Here is a 14,959-nt window from a genome sequence, read left to right as displayed (position 1 = left end):
GCCAAATAAGAGTGCATATCAAGTCTCATTTACAACTTACTGGTCAGAGTTTATGATCAGTAGCTCTGCCAAATCACAAAATCAACACAACTAGACAAGATCCTGCTGTCAAGTTAACAATGTTGCAATGTAATCAGAATCAGAATCAGCTTTATTGGCCAGGTTTGCATAAACAAACAAGGAATTTGACTCCGGTTAATCTTTGCTCTCAAAGTACAACACTGATAACATTACAAAATGCATCAATGGGGAAGCTACCACACAAAGGCACTTGTTATTTCAGATTTTATTTCCTTTCATTCTTACACATGTTGTTTCTCCTCGTGGAATACACAGACTGCAGTGTACAAGTTAATTGGACATTGATTTCAGATGTTATGGAGTCATGACATTTAGCAAAAAGTTTCTTCCTCTAAAGGAGAGAACATCAGTGTGTTAGAAGTTGAGTTTCTTTAAGATTCAATTGTTTAAGAGTTACTGTGAAAAACAAATGTGGAAACTTTTCACAATAGAGATGAGTTTTATTGGGTGTAAGTGGGATTCGAGAGTGTTTACTCAGACTTTAAACCCTCCTTGATGAGGTTGAGCTCATAGCACAGGGTCTCATAGCGATATGCCATACGGATCTGAGCCACATTGGTCTTACGGATGTCGTTGCCCTCTGGACCCTCCTTCAAGTAGTCTTTACCCAGGAAATGGATCTTCTCCTGGAACACAGAAGACAACCACAAACATGTTTCTCTATGTGGAACATGATGTGTAATCTCTTTGATTTAATAGCAGCCTGTATGGGGTGAGGATAGAATCTGTGTGTCGTTGAGAGGATATAACATTAAGCTTTTACACCCAGAAACATATCTACAAAAAAGAAAGACAAATCTTACGGACAATTTGATTAAATGTGTTAAAAAGTCAACAAAGCATCACCACATGTAAAGCTCTTTATCAGGTGTGTTACCTCATGAGACAAGGAGCTCTGCAGAACACTGCTCCTGGAGATCTCACACATGTCGCAGGTACTGAGCTTGAAGACCTGGGCTGCAATGGCGTACTCTTCCATCAGGGGTTCCTGTGGACATAAAGGCCAAGACTTACACTCTGATATTTGGATCACTCCTAGTGTACTTCAAGTTACAGAGGCTCAAAAGAGACCTTGTAGACACAGCTCCCACCAGCTATAGTACATACATTTGCGATTAACAGATTTTTTTGCAGTATGTGTACATGCAATTCACTTTCATGCTCTGTATGGCATAACACCGGTTTATATGCTTTCAATGCATGTTCATGCATTGAATGAACATGAATTGTAAGCATATAAACAGGAAAAAAAACATTTGAGTGCGTTTTAAATGACTTCGCCTGTACAACGTGAATACAAAAACAAAATGCATTCATCTGTAGATGTAATACAATACTCATAATACACAGCACAGTATGCACCATTGTTCACTATCTCCATGTGCTCAGACCTTGGTGTAGTGGAACTGCATGGGGTCGTCTGTGGACAGAGAAACCACAAGGCCTTTCTTGTGGAACTCCAGCAGCGGGTTCTTGGCGTATTCCAGGAACAGGCTGTTGTTGCTGAGAGGGGACATGGCGATGGGGATCTGGGTCAGGAAGTACAGGTACTGCAGCACAGGACTCTGGTGGTGGAAGATTGATAGATATGATCAGTTTAGAAGATCCGGTTCAGTCAACTTATGACATTATTTGTCAAGGCCTGGCATTTTGATGTGTTTTTTTGACTATTATTTTGACAATAAAGCAGGCAAAAACAGCAATAAGTAATGTATTAACTGCATTACTCATAGGATGACTCTCAGAGAAAGATTGCACTTTACGTTATTAAAAAAAAAAACTAAAATTAAATATAACCCAATAGCATTACAGCTAAGGCCTGCCGAGCAGTACAACGTACTAAGGAAGATCCAATATGACACCCACTTAGATCCAGATTTCAAACATTTGGCCTAAAAAGTATTTATACCACCTGGGACCTCTTTGAGAATGGGATCCTTATGCCCTTTAATCAGATGTAAAATATGATATTTTCAGAGAGAACATCTATTAGGACTTTCAGATAAGAGATTATATCATGAAAAAACTTTGTTAATTAGTTTTAATACCTCCAGTTTTTTGTATGTGGGAGCTGGGACAGACATTGGGGAGGGAACTGAGTGTAGAGATTACAGAAGATGTGTAGGAAGATAATTGGAACAATACAAAAAAAAAGCTGTAATCGGAGTAGAGCATTACAACTCAAAATACTACACAGAGTGCATTTATCACCTGATCATCTTTCCAAATGTAGTGCCAGCACCTCTCCATTGTGCCTTAAATTTAAAACAAATACTGGTAGATTTACACAATGTCTAAGCTCCCAGATGACAAACAACTGTGGAAATTCCCTGTATATAATGAACAGAACATGTAGGAAACTGAGCTTGAATTAAAATTCCATTATATTTTTTTCTTGGTATTCCTAGCATGCACATCACTAATGTACATCTCAGATAATGAAATGTCTTGACATTCTGTGGAAGGAAAAATAATTTACTTCAATGGATTTCACAATCTCTGCTTGGTATAGGACAATCATAATGGAACATATTTCACTTCCTGACTTGTCTGATGCATTCAAAGACAAAATGAGAAAACCCTTTCAACTTCCTGCTACGATGGTTGTAGACAATAGTGGTATTGGCTAAGCTGAGCTGAACAGGGTTTTAATTTAAATTTATTTTTATTTCATTTCTTATATCATTTTTAGTTTCTTATTGGAACATTTAAATATTGTCCTTCACCTACTGTGCTTTGTTTTTTGTCTTCCTTTTATTTTATAAAAATTAAAACAAAATGGTAAACACATTTTGATAAACAAATGTTAGCTTTACTATTATTATTATTATTATTATTATTATTATTATTATTATTATCTTTAATATTATATATTATTATACTGTATACTGCAACACTGTAAATGTGCTGTTGGCTACAGAGCTGTCTCTGGCTGGCTGGCTTCCCATTCATCAACAAAGGTATCATTTCATGTATTATCTGCTCACAAGCAAACCTCTAAGATATGTTTCTATCCTAGATTGTTAGATTATTTGATGTATACTACATTAACAATAAGATATAAGTTCCAATCCAGTGAAGATAATAAAGCATATATTTTAATCTTCATCTCTTACAGCTGTATATATATATATATATATATATTCAATGTCATATTATGCTTGTCATATTATGCTTTAGGACAATGGAAACCTTGTGGTCCCTTTACAGAACACAGTCTGACACCTTGAACTGATGCTTGATCATGTGTCTGTATGTGACTGTATGTATGAGTGCTGCTAAATTAAAGTGTTGATTTACAGTAAGTGAAGAGAGGACCGACCTTCTTGAGATTGAGGCCGTGAGAGATGTTGTCAGCAGTCATGAAGGCAGCCAGCAGATGGGTGATGGCACCGGCCTCACCGCAGTGAGGCCTGAACGTGAATGTGTTCATCCCCCTCTGTCTGGAAACCAGAAGATAAACAAGTATTATACTATGGAAATGATACATATATAAAGTTGTTATTGCAGTGAAAAATCAATTAAAACACTGTTAAAAAAATAATTATAATTATCATATTCCTGTACTAATACTAAAAACGACAAATGTGTGCGCGCAGACACAAAGTCACTGACCTGCGGAGCTGGTTGAGCACAGCGATGTTTGCATACATGTAGTAGATGTAGTAGGTGTAGGAGGGGTTCTTGTTGTGGTTCCACTCCTCTGGTTTGGGGCTCTTAGTGCAGAACATATGACCACTGTGCTTGGACTCATCGTCCACGCTGTCAAAACCGGTCACCTACACACCAGGATGCAAACGGTTAATCATACAGGGAACAGAGGCCCCTCTTCTGGAGGTTATCCTCGGGTCTTTAGACAAAGATAACTGTGAAAAACGGGTTGCCGTCCTTTGGGTATGACTACATTTCAGCAGACATTTGTGGTCTATTAATTTGCTATCCACATGTCTGGATATGTCAACTTTGTTTTGTCAACATGTCTCAGGTACATGTGTCATTTATCCCACAACTACATCCTTAAGGGACTGTACAAAAATGATTATGGGAGAAAGTGGGGTCGGAAAAGGGTATTGTAATTCTTATTTTTTGCTGAAGGGACGGTAGTCCAATGTTTTTTGGGAAAGCAGGGGAGGGCCATTTATATTTTTTTCTTACTACATATTTTGATCTTATTTTGTATATTTTTATATCATTTTGATTATAAAAAAGGTACATCAAAATTATTTTGATGTGTGCCACTGAGGTGTGTATTGCCATAGAGGATATTCAGTGGGGTGAAGATAATATTCAATTCACTTATATTTCACTATTATGTTTGACAGAAATACATTATTTTTAGATATTTTGGGAGGGTATTGCAGTTTTGTTTAACGGGACGGTCCAAAGAAAATATCGATAATGCTGAAGAGGGTTTTTTCAACTAAATACATAAAATAAAAAATAAGATTTCATCACAAATTCCTACCCCAGTAACTTTTAACACAGTCCCTAATTCATGCCAGGGAAATCTGTCCTTTTACCAAGGTTCGATTTGGTATCTTGCCATGTCTGAATTGTTACGATCATCCCAGTGACCTACAGTATGAATGCTTTTTGTGACTGTTTGCGACTCACATGCTGGAGGAAGACGCTGAGCTCTGGGTTGGAGTGTGGGTCGATAGTGGCCTGGAACACAGGAAGGAAAATGTTCTCCAACATCTTGCCAAAGTGGGGCACAAAGTCCCTGCCTCTGAAAATGTCACTAAGATAGAAGAGAAAAAACAGATTCATTAAAATATAAATTCTAATCATCTTTCTAGCCACTCTTTCACACATTTTGAGCATATTTTCAAGCTTACATGGGAGTAAAATAGCATTTTTCTTTAACATCATATAAAGTCGAAACTATAATTTGTATTTCCCCTCTGTCTCACAGTAGGGTGAAACTGCATAAAAGAAAGAGTCTAAGAAAGATTGAAAACGTACTAGATCCTGGGTACTTGAATCATCCATTTGAGGTTTGGGGAGTAGACTCTGTTCTTGACAAACCAGCTGGAGAGTTTGTGCCACTCGCTGGGGTTGCAGCCATAGATGGAGAGACGCGGCTCGGCATACTGGTACTTGGCATCCTCCAGGTCACTGGCTACTTCCTGGTTCACACAAAGGCCAAATCAGGCTTAGATAACATGACGTTCAGTACATAATGGAAGATCCATGTGGAAGATTAGTAGGCTGCTAAATAGAAAACAGAAAGCTGTAATATCTCTATCTAGAATGCTGGCTTACCATACTGCATCGTTATCTTTATTATCAAGAAGAAAAAAAAATCTAATAAATCCATACACCATCCATACACACACTTACCCAATATATGGTTTGCACATTTGTACCTTCAATCTTCAATCACACCAACATTTAACATGCTGTATATATTGTCTGTGACTGTCCGCAATTGTCTGTTTGTCTACGTATGTGTATTGTTTACTCTTTATGTCACCTTTTTGTTACACACTATCTTCACACCAAAAAAAAATTTGTGATCTGTGATGTTTTTTTTATCTATTCTTATTTATACAGAAACTAACCTTGATGATGGTGGCAAAGTACTCTCCACCGATGTGGTTCTCTGTCTTCATGTACAGGTCACGCAGCTCACTGGCTCCTACAGGGTTGTACTTGGCGTTGAACTTATCGAAACGCTGGAAGGTTTGTCTTCCCTTCAGAGTCACAACAAAGAGAAAAGAAAAGAGATTTAGATCACCGAAGTTTGACTGAGGGGATGAGACAATAGCAATGATTAATTCTAAATGCAAATGTTGCAATAATAGCTTTTAAAAAAAGAAAATGTGGGTCTTTATGTAGTTGTTATCCAAAAAAAAGTGAATAAGGAAATTACATTTTAAAGATGTCCTCTAGATGTTTAAATTGTGGTCATTTTTAAAGTAATATATTTATTACATTGTCTACCAGTATATAGAATCCGACAACATGACAAAATAATTTGATTTCTAACATAAAACCTTTAACCGTTCTCAGCTACTTTTTTTTATATCTGAAACTCCTCAGTATAGGTGTACTTACAATTAGAAAATCAATACTACTTGGATGCTTTCTAACACAGTCAGGGTTAGGGTTATTCTTTTACATGGCTATTCAATTGGAAGCTATGTCTGTTCACATCTAAAGCCACAAATGTTCCAACAAGTGAGTCACGTACAGCGTGCACATCCAAGGAGTCCACAGTGAGGTCATAAGGGTGCAGGTTAAGGGACTCGAAGAGCTCCTTCATGGTGACCTCTTTCCCCTTAAGTTTGTGCACGATGCGGTCAGCGTCAACGCGATAAGACCTCTTGATGAAGCGCAGCAAGTGCTTCTGGTTCATGCAGGCGGCAGCGTGGATGTGGGTGTCCACCTAGAATGTAAGAGAGAAGACATGATGAATAGTGAACCATAGGTTATGGGTTTATGTGATGTAATAACTCTGCTTGGTAACAAGAGGGAGCTAAAGATAAACCCAAGTTGCATGGCAGAGGCAAGTGAGGACAAGGACAGCAAACTAAGTGGGAAATATAAGTTTAAAATTCAATTGTATAGAGACTCATCATTTACATATGAATGTATTTGAAATACATGATGAAACTTAATTTTATAAAATGTTTTAGTACACTGACAATGTTGATTGTGACTCTTTAATTAATTTTTTTCTGTATTTTTCTGTATTAACATGTGTGTTTTGACATAACACCAGACAACCATTCAATTTGACTGTTACCTACATTTCTAAGATCTACAGTACATTCTCCTCCATTAAAGTCAATGTAAAGATTTTCAGATCAGTCAATGGAGGAACAATGCAAAGATTCCACTTTATTTTACATTACAGTTTTCCTTAAAACCCAGTCTTTGTGGAAACTGTGCCCATAGTACATGCATTGTTGTTACATCCCTCCACCTTAAAATGGCAAGACGCATAGGGTTAAGGTTGATTTAGTTCTTTTTATTCAGCTTTTATTTTCTAAACATAAATTAGAAGCCGTTTCCATGCTAAATTCTTTTTGTGGTTACCTTCCTGCAGTTGTAGAAGTCCCTGTGGGGGTTCAACTTCAGCTCCTTCATCTCCTCCATTTCATTCAGCATCTCATGCACATTGAACTTGGACAAGAGGAACTTCAGGCGGCGGTGAGTGTAAGTCTTACTGCAAAGCAAAGAGGAGCATATCAACACATGAGCTGCACTGTGAGGTGATGCACAGGCCGATAGACATATTTCATAAGTGTTTAGAATAGGAAAATGTTGATTTGAAGCGTCTTGTTATTGTTATTTGTTGACCTTTCTTGCACCCCTGTGTGGATCCCCAGGGCCACACACTGAGAACTGAAATTACTTAACAGTCAGTCAACCCTGGGGGTCATCCACATGACATCATTTTGAAAGATCTGGGTTGTATAAAAATTGGATACGAGACATACATACAACAGACATAACTGAGATATTTCAATTCTAAAAGTCAACACATTTCAGAGGACTCACGTCGGGCCCTGTGCAATGAGAGCAATGAGGAAGTTCATGTCATCGATGAAGGTGTTGTAGTCGGGGCAGGGCAGGTCTTTGGGCTGATGTTTGTCAGCAGCTGCAGCATCGTTGTACACATAGATGACACCATCCTTCATACGAGCAACATATCCCAGATTCTTTGGCAGGTTCTTGGTATCAAAGGGGTCTTCACCATTCTTTGGAGGAGATGTGAAGACTGATAGATGGATGTAACATACAAATTACTCATTTAGGGTACTGAAAACATCTTGCATAAGCTCATTTATGTAAACCCCATCACCCTATTGAGCCTCAACTCCTTTTCTTCTCACCTGGCTGCACCTGATCTTCAATTTTGAAGGTCTCTCCCTCAATCTCACGCATGTACTGGGAGGCCGTCCGTGGGAAGCGCTGGAAGGCCAGCCTCATGTACTTCTCCCTGATGTTCAAGGCACGATACAGACCCTTACAGGACAGCTCAAAGTCATCCATGGTGACCTGAATAGCATATATAAAATATGTTACAGATTTATCAGTTACCAGCAAAAACAGCTGTGCAAAACTTCCGATAATATGCAGCTATGGCAACATTTGGGGCATTCCTTTCAAAAACAAGATGATCCACCAGCTCTCCACTAATGCAAAAGCCTAAATACATAATTTAATTAATGAATTATATTTGTTTGATGGAAGGGGCAGAGGCTTGATTGTCAGTTAATATATCCTAACAAACGTGAGGTTTTGAGTAGGCTAAAGCAGAAATAACAATCAACTCCTTGAAAATGTTTCTTTCCCTGCATGTTAAACCCACCATCATGAAAGTTAAACCCGGGCCTGCTCTCAGATGAGCTCCATTCACGGGCCTCTGTGAGAGGGAGGCCGCGTGGCCACTCACGGGGGGTCAAAGGGTACAGATGATCCCGGCATTAGGCCCAGGAGAGGCCCATGCAAATGTCTAAGGTGGTAGAGTGGGTATGGATATGGATAGGGGCCTAATTGGAAAATGTTGTCCTCCTGTCCACAATTGCTGATGGCAGGCCTGAGTCCACTGACACATATACCGGTAGTCAGAGAAATTCAAAATCTGCATCCACATCAACTTCTAGCCATGATAAAGGATAGTATTCCGTACATTTAACAACAAAAAAAACAAAGTTTTTTAAAATGAGGAGTATAATAAAAACAAATACTCAAATTTGGGGTTTTTTTAGACAAAAATTAAGGGAACACAAAAAAAACGTTTTCACAGTGTAGCACTCATAGTATCACCACCAGTCAATGAGTTTGATTGCTACTTACTGTGATGATTAAACATCAAAGATGTATCTAGGTGAGGTCTAAAAAGGTGGCTGATATATATATATATTTTTTAAAGACAATCAAAGTGGGCTACTCCAAGTTCACCAGGGAATTTAAATTGGATAAGAGGAAAGTGAACAGTACCCCGGAGGCGTAGTCTCCGATGATGGCCACTCTCTGGAAGTCAGGCACTTCCAGGTAGGTGGGTGTGTCCACCGCCATTGACACTATAGAGGTAGTGGCTGCCTGAGCACCGGCAACAGGCACAGCCATAGTGCAGGAGCGCTGGTGCCTCTTGCTGTGGATAAGGAGGGGTGATTAATGGTTGGCTTCATCCATTGTCAAAATTTCTGAGATGTTTGTTGTGAAAGCCAAACAAATTTTGCCTGGGAACCAGACAAATCTGTGAGCTCATATTTATTTGCTCTGGCAGATGCGTCTGGTCCCCCTCCACTTTGGACAGATTTCCAGCAACTTCAGATCTGACGTGCCCAATCACAACGGCTTATCTAATACGGGACAAAGACCATAAAGAGGAAACAACCAAGATGGCTGTAGCTGATGTGGAACTTTGTGTTGAAGCCGTTTTTGTGTCAGTATTGAAGGTACTGGATGGTATATTTTTGCTAAAAGAAGAAAAAATCAACTGCACTTGAAGCTTTTCTTAATTGCCGTACTCCAACCGAATTTGGCAAAATTTTAATATACTAACTGGTCGAGCTGGTCACCAAAAAGATGGGGCACAGTGCTTCATTTCTCTAATTGGTTGTAGGTCTATCCAATTTGTTCCAGAGGCATTTTGGTCTATGCCCGCTGATAGACTGAGACTAATTGCCATTTGGATTTGAACTGGCTATGTCAGGCTAAAACAAATTCCCCTTAAGAGTAAATATAAAACCTTGAAATGTATAATTTTCTCACCATAAAATGACGTTATTTAGCTGTGACGCAAGCACAAACTGACAATACATAATCTCTTGCCTCTCACCGTTTCTCAGCATCATCGTCAGTGTGCAGATGGTGAGCCATCTCATGGTGCATGATGGGACAGTCCTCATTCACATCAAACATTGAGATTTCATCACGGGCGTCCTCAGCTTTAGTGTCCGATGCAAAGACCTGTTCCGCGAAGGCCCGCATCTTATCATCGGTCTCTGTCAGGCACAGCAAAGGTTCATTCTGTTAACAGAAATGCATTCTGCTCCCATCATCACCATGCAGCACTTAACTAAACAGGCTGTGGCTATGAGGCGAATCACAAACAGAATTTCTTGAGCGCTAACTTATGCTGCATGACTATGACGTAATAAAGGCACATACATTACCTGCACATGCGTTGTATACATGACCAAAGCTTGACTCAGCCACTACAAGTCTTCAACGCCAGTTTGGTCCCATGCACATAGAGGAACTACAGCGATGTAGCACTGACATACACTGTTTTGTACACTCAACAAATATGGATATAAGATGGTAAAGCCTTATGAAATGTATGTTTTTAACTCTAGACCCAGTTTTCTTATCATCTCTCGTTGTGTATTTAGCATGTTATTATTGTTTGCACCCCATCAGTCAGGATGTAAGTGGCTTTATATGAGATGATTTTGATTGGAATTTTTCAATGTTGTTGAAAAAAATGACAGGAAAAAAGGGTCAAGGTCCATAATGACTGGAGTTATGAACCAAGCTAGGAACAACAGTTCTTCAACAAGTATTCATAAGAAACACAATGACACAATAATACACAGCATGAGTGGCATAACGTGATGCCCATCTACTCTCTAGATCAAACTACAACTGTGACATGCACTTACTAGCCAAGAGGCAAGGCTTTCTATTCTAAGACAACAACTCCAGTATCACACATACGACTAAAGAGATTTCGGGTTCTATGTCTCACCCTCCATACTTACTCTGAGGACCTGATAATGCCCAGCAAGAAAGTAGCACCAACCGGAATATAACCCAAAAAAGAGAGTTTTAGAAAAACATTGGTTAGAAAGGTGTTAGGATGACATACAAACAGAACCCTTTTCCTGTGTTTTACAGTATATGCATGACAAAATGTAACTGCCAAAGTTATGAATACATTACATGACACTTTAGGAACAGAGACTGTACTATAACACGTATCAGTTAGGGCTGGTTGATGTGACAATATATATATATCCTCAGAACGATATACAAAATGTCTATTGTGTACATTTTTATCTATATCGTTTCTATCGCGATGTCGACACATTTTCCATTCTTGTCATGTTATGTTAATGTTGCACTAAAGTTCCTAATAAAGTGAAAAAAAGTGTATTTATTTACACAGAAGTATACTAAATAGGCTTTACCATGTGGTTATTTTCTATAGATCAGAATACTTGCTATATTGTGATACATAATAGTTTTGAGATATGAAATTACCTATATCAGGATGATAAATTTTTGCCAATTTCACCCAGCCCTATTATCAGTTATAAACAAAATAGAATGTAGTTTAGAAATACATGCAGATGTTGAGGATACGAGCGATGAAATGAGACAATGGACCAGTGCATTCGCTCTATGGTGAATGGATAAGTGGGATTAATTTAACATGACTGTTAAATTGAATTTACAGTTACTTTTGAAATAACAGTAGCTGGACAACGAATTGGTAATTGCATTTTCATGACACATGCAGAGATTATTTTGTGTTCCCAGTGCTCCCAGTGAAGCAACACATTAGGAATCAAATATGCAGGATACTTATTGTATCGTAATGTGATTCCATTACTGCACCGCTACCATTTCTAAACATCTCCTTGCAGGTGAAGATGCATTTCCTGTGTGTGCATGGCATTCCTTTGATGGCTCAAACAAGTCTGAATGTCAAAACTGGTCTTGTTTGTGTGCTGCTTTGCTAACATTCCCATGATGGAAGAGTCATTGAGCTACCTGGGAGAAGTCATTTATTAATTTAACTGTTCACATTCAGTTCAGTTTCAAAGATGATGCTCTGTTTGTAAAGCAACAAAATACATTACAAATAGTACAAAGACATTATAATGAACCAGATAACTGATATTGAATGTGAACAATAGATTAATAAATGGTGTCCATTTTCACTATATTCCATTGCTTTCCATTTCATATGGAATAGACATTCATTTATCAAGATCCATATGACTAGATTGCATTCAAATGCACTTTGGAGAAAGAATATTTGGTGATGTGACTGTCTCACATCTATACAGTAAACCATGCATGTGAAATGCTTCACATCTTCCCCAAAACTTATCAGCTCTATACTCACTTCTTTCCTCTGCTGAGAAAGCAAAAAGTCACAGTTAGGGTGGGACAGTCCACGTTAGAGGGAAACAAAACAATGTGGTTATGTCTCAAAGCAGCAATAAAAAGGAAGTCAGAACCTTGTCTGTCCACAGACTGTGTATTTTTTGGGACTATTCCTTTAGTAGAAAAAAGTCTACAGTTAGTTATGTTGATTATCTTTTGAGTGTCTACGACATTTCTTATGACATTGTTGAGTTTTGTGCTGCAGCATACAAATAAATATAGTAAATAAAATCTAATCTAAATCTAAAAGCTAATTTTGGATTTGGGTAAACTGGCCCTTTAATATAAGACTCATCTGAATTTGAACACATTTGTTGTCAGCTCTCCACACATGCTCCGGCAGATCGTTAAACCTGCCTGCATGGAACTGCACGACAACACAGCCGTGAAATCTCTGCAGCCACATCAGAGTATGGCAACAAGTGAAAACAGTGTCAAACATATTCTCCACAAATACCTGCTGAATCATCAGACAGCAGCTGTTTTGACCATTGCATTTCTATTTGTCACCCTCTTAACTGCATCATGTATCCTCATACAGTACTTGCCAGTTGCCCAGCAATGCTTGCTGATGGTATGCCTATAATTAGCAACTATTACAACATTCATAATAGTAGTGATGATAGAGCGTTTTATACAGGGGATGAACTACAAGTTCAAGTGAACTACAAGTTCAAGTGAACTACAAGAAAAAAAGTACAAATTGAGCCTGATCTCCTGTTACACTTGACCCAGGAGAATCTGCTAGCAAATCACATCCATCAAAGATCCTCTCTTGACATTTTCACAGCTGATACTCAATCACTCACTAGATTCTGCACTGAAACACAAACCTGGAGTTTAACAATATCAATTTAAATGCTTACAGTTGAGGTCATGAAAGACGTTGGAATCACACAAATCCCAAAGGTAAAAAACATTTTCATCAAAGATTTGTAGTTCTGAGGAGACGATGGCGCCTTGTGATGATTACATATAAGTCAGTATGGACTTCTTACTGGAACTAATAACTTAACCCTGATGAACCTGTCATCAAAGCCGTCAGTGCCAACCATAATAGGGAGAATGTAACACTGACAACAGATGGGAATTTATAACCATAAGTGACTGTGGATATTACACATAGTGAGGGTTGTAATATTATGCATAATATGCATTCAAAGCATATTTGCAAAGTTTTGGAACACTCAATCCATTATTTCCATAAATCTCAACAAAGCAGACATGAGGGTGGCATTTTGACACAACAGTCGTTTATTTTTAGTTTTTCATGTGTTGCCATAACAAAAATGAAAATGAATACACTTTTGGTGACGGCTTCCTGGGTTCACCTTTATAGTCATGTGTCAATGTAAAATAACCTTTAGAAAATGCTATCCAAACACCCCTTCTATAGATGAGAGTGCACGTCCAAACCAATGGTCCAAACCAAGAGTCATTCTGCCCATACTCACCTGGCACTAAGACTTTAGGCATGGTGACGCTCTTCCAGTGAAACGCTTCCTGAGGACTGGAATATGATGGTCAGCCACTGGGCCACTGTAGTAGGGAAGTGTGAAGCCCTGTGCTAGGTCTGTGCAATATTAAGCTCCTTCTGCCTCTCACGTGTAACCAGAACTTGGGACACGCCTAGATGTAACCGGGGCTAAGTCTATTTTAAGTTGTCGATGTGCTCACAGGACTCCCTGATAGGCGCAGTGTGTAGACAAAGAGACGGGTATGTGTGTGTGTGTGTGTGTGTGTGTGTGTGAGGGAATTTATATTATATAACACCCTGATAGCTGCACAAGTAGCACTGCCCATGCTAGGTGGGTTTTTAGTTAATCACAATACACCTTTCTATCCACTGCAAATGCAACAGATGACAAAATTGTTACTGTTGCATGAAAGTGTCAAGGTTTTAGAAAATAAGGAACATTTTGAAATTGATGGCAGGTTATTTTTAATACTTTTTAAAGGGATCAATATACAAGTGGAGTTGTTTATCATCGCATGGTGCCTTTGTTTGGTTTAAAAACATGCGAATCCCTAAATTGGAGATGTCCTTGCACCTCACATTGACTCTGACACTGATATACAAAGGTGTCCATGTGGTTTCAATAACCTTAAAATGGGTAATAGATCCTTTAAAATAGTCCTGAATCTTTTGACATATTTCTTGACCAATGAGGACATTTGAAGTGCATTTTCACAGCAAAGATTAGAGAGTAAGATCTGCAGAATGTCTGCATAGCAGGTCTAATTCTGCTGAGCCCTACAGACCAACCTTTCCTATCAAGGTCCCATTACGCTAGCGGCTCTGTGAGGCTGTACATAGGCACAGCGGGGCTTTGAACTACTTTCTAACGTCGGTATGCTTAGATGCTCACAATGACAATGCTAACATGCTGGTGCGGCAGGTGATAATATTCACCTTTTTTACCATCTTAGTTTAGCGTGTTAGCTTGCTAACATTTTCTAATCATCACAAAACACAAAGTATGTCAGTTTTGCATCCATACAGATATATTTTCAGATACATAAAAGTCAGGGGATCACTAAGGTCAGTAGGATCCATCCTCATGGGACCACAAATATATGCACCGAATTCCCTGGCAATTCATCCAATAGTTATTTAGATATTTCAGTATGGACCAAAGTGGTAGACCAACCAAAATTGCCAGCCCCTGCCGTCAGCGTGGCTTAAAAGTGGGAAAGAAATATAAATTGGACCTAAAGGCCTTGCAGACTGGTGAAGGTA

The 14,959-nt window shown here is 38.7% G+C and overlaps 1 protein-coding gene across 2 annotated transcripts; it reads right to left on the bottom strand.

Moving 5' to 3' along the window:
• Window positions 1-133: 133 nt before the first annotated feature.
• ampd1 (adenosine monophosphate deaminase 1 (isoform M)) lies at window positions 134-13,802 on the bottom strand. 2 transcript variants are annotated; one of them, XM_078254415.1, is made up of 15 exons: window positions 10,218-13,802; window positions 9,881-10,046; window positions 9,037-9,190; window positions 7,926-8,091; window positions 7,591-7,810; window positions 7,126-7,255; window positions 6,278-6,472; window positions 5,646-5,777; window positions 5,047-5,210; window positions 4,696-4,822; window positions 3,697-3,860; window positions 3,404-3,524; window positions 1,473-1,646; window positions 959-1,069; window positions 134-707 (listed from the first exon to the last, which is right to left on the bottom strand). In XM_078254415.1, the coding sequence occupies exons 2-15, from the start codon at window positions 10,030-10,032 to the stop codon at window positions 552-554; spliced, it is 2,166 nt and encodes a 721-aa protein (XP_078110541.1). In that variant the 5' UTR covers window positions 10,033-10,046; window positions 10,218-13,802; the 3' UTR covers window positions 134-551. The 2 variants fall into 2 exon arrangements, with proteins under 2 accessions (XP_078110541.1, XP_078110540.1); XM_078254414.1 differs by having other exon boundaries at window positions 9,881-13,802.
• Between the last annotated feature and the right edge of the window lie 1,157 nt (window positions 13,803-14,959).

Source organism: Sander vitreus, chromosome 7 (assembly GCF_031162955.1).
Source record: "Sander vitreus isolate 19-12246 chromosome 7, sanVit1, whole genome shotgun sequence".
Taxonomy (NCBI): Eukaryota; Metazoa; Chordata; class Actinopteri; order Perciformes; family Percidae; genus Sander; species Sander vitreus.
Note: the sequence above shows the minus strand (reverse complement) of the source record. Positions and strands in the feature narration are given on the sequence as shown.

Excerpts from the sequence above, each read along its gene's own strand:
- ampd1 (XM_078254414.1), bottom strand. The coding sequence starts at position 10,032 with ATGCGGGCCTTCGCGGAACAGGTCTTTGCATCGGACACTAAAGCTGAG. Across the intron at positions 6,473-7,125 it reads ACTTCTACAACTGCAGGAAG|GTGGACACCCACATCCACGC; the intron begins GTAACCACAAAA and ends CTTACATTCTAG. Across the intron at positions 708-958 it reads AGAGCTCCTTGTCTCATGAG|GAGAAGATCCATTTCCTGGG; the intron begins GTAACACACCTG and ends TCTGTGTTCCAG.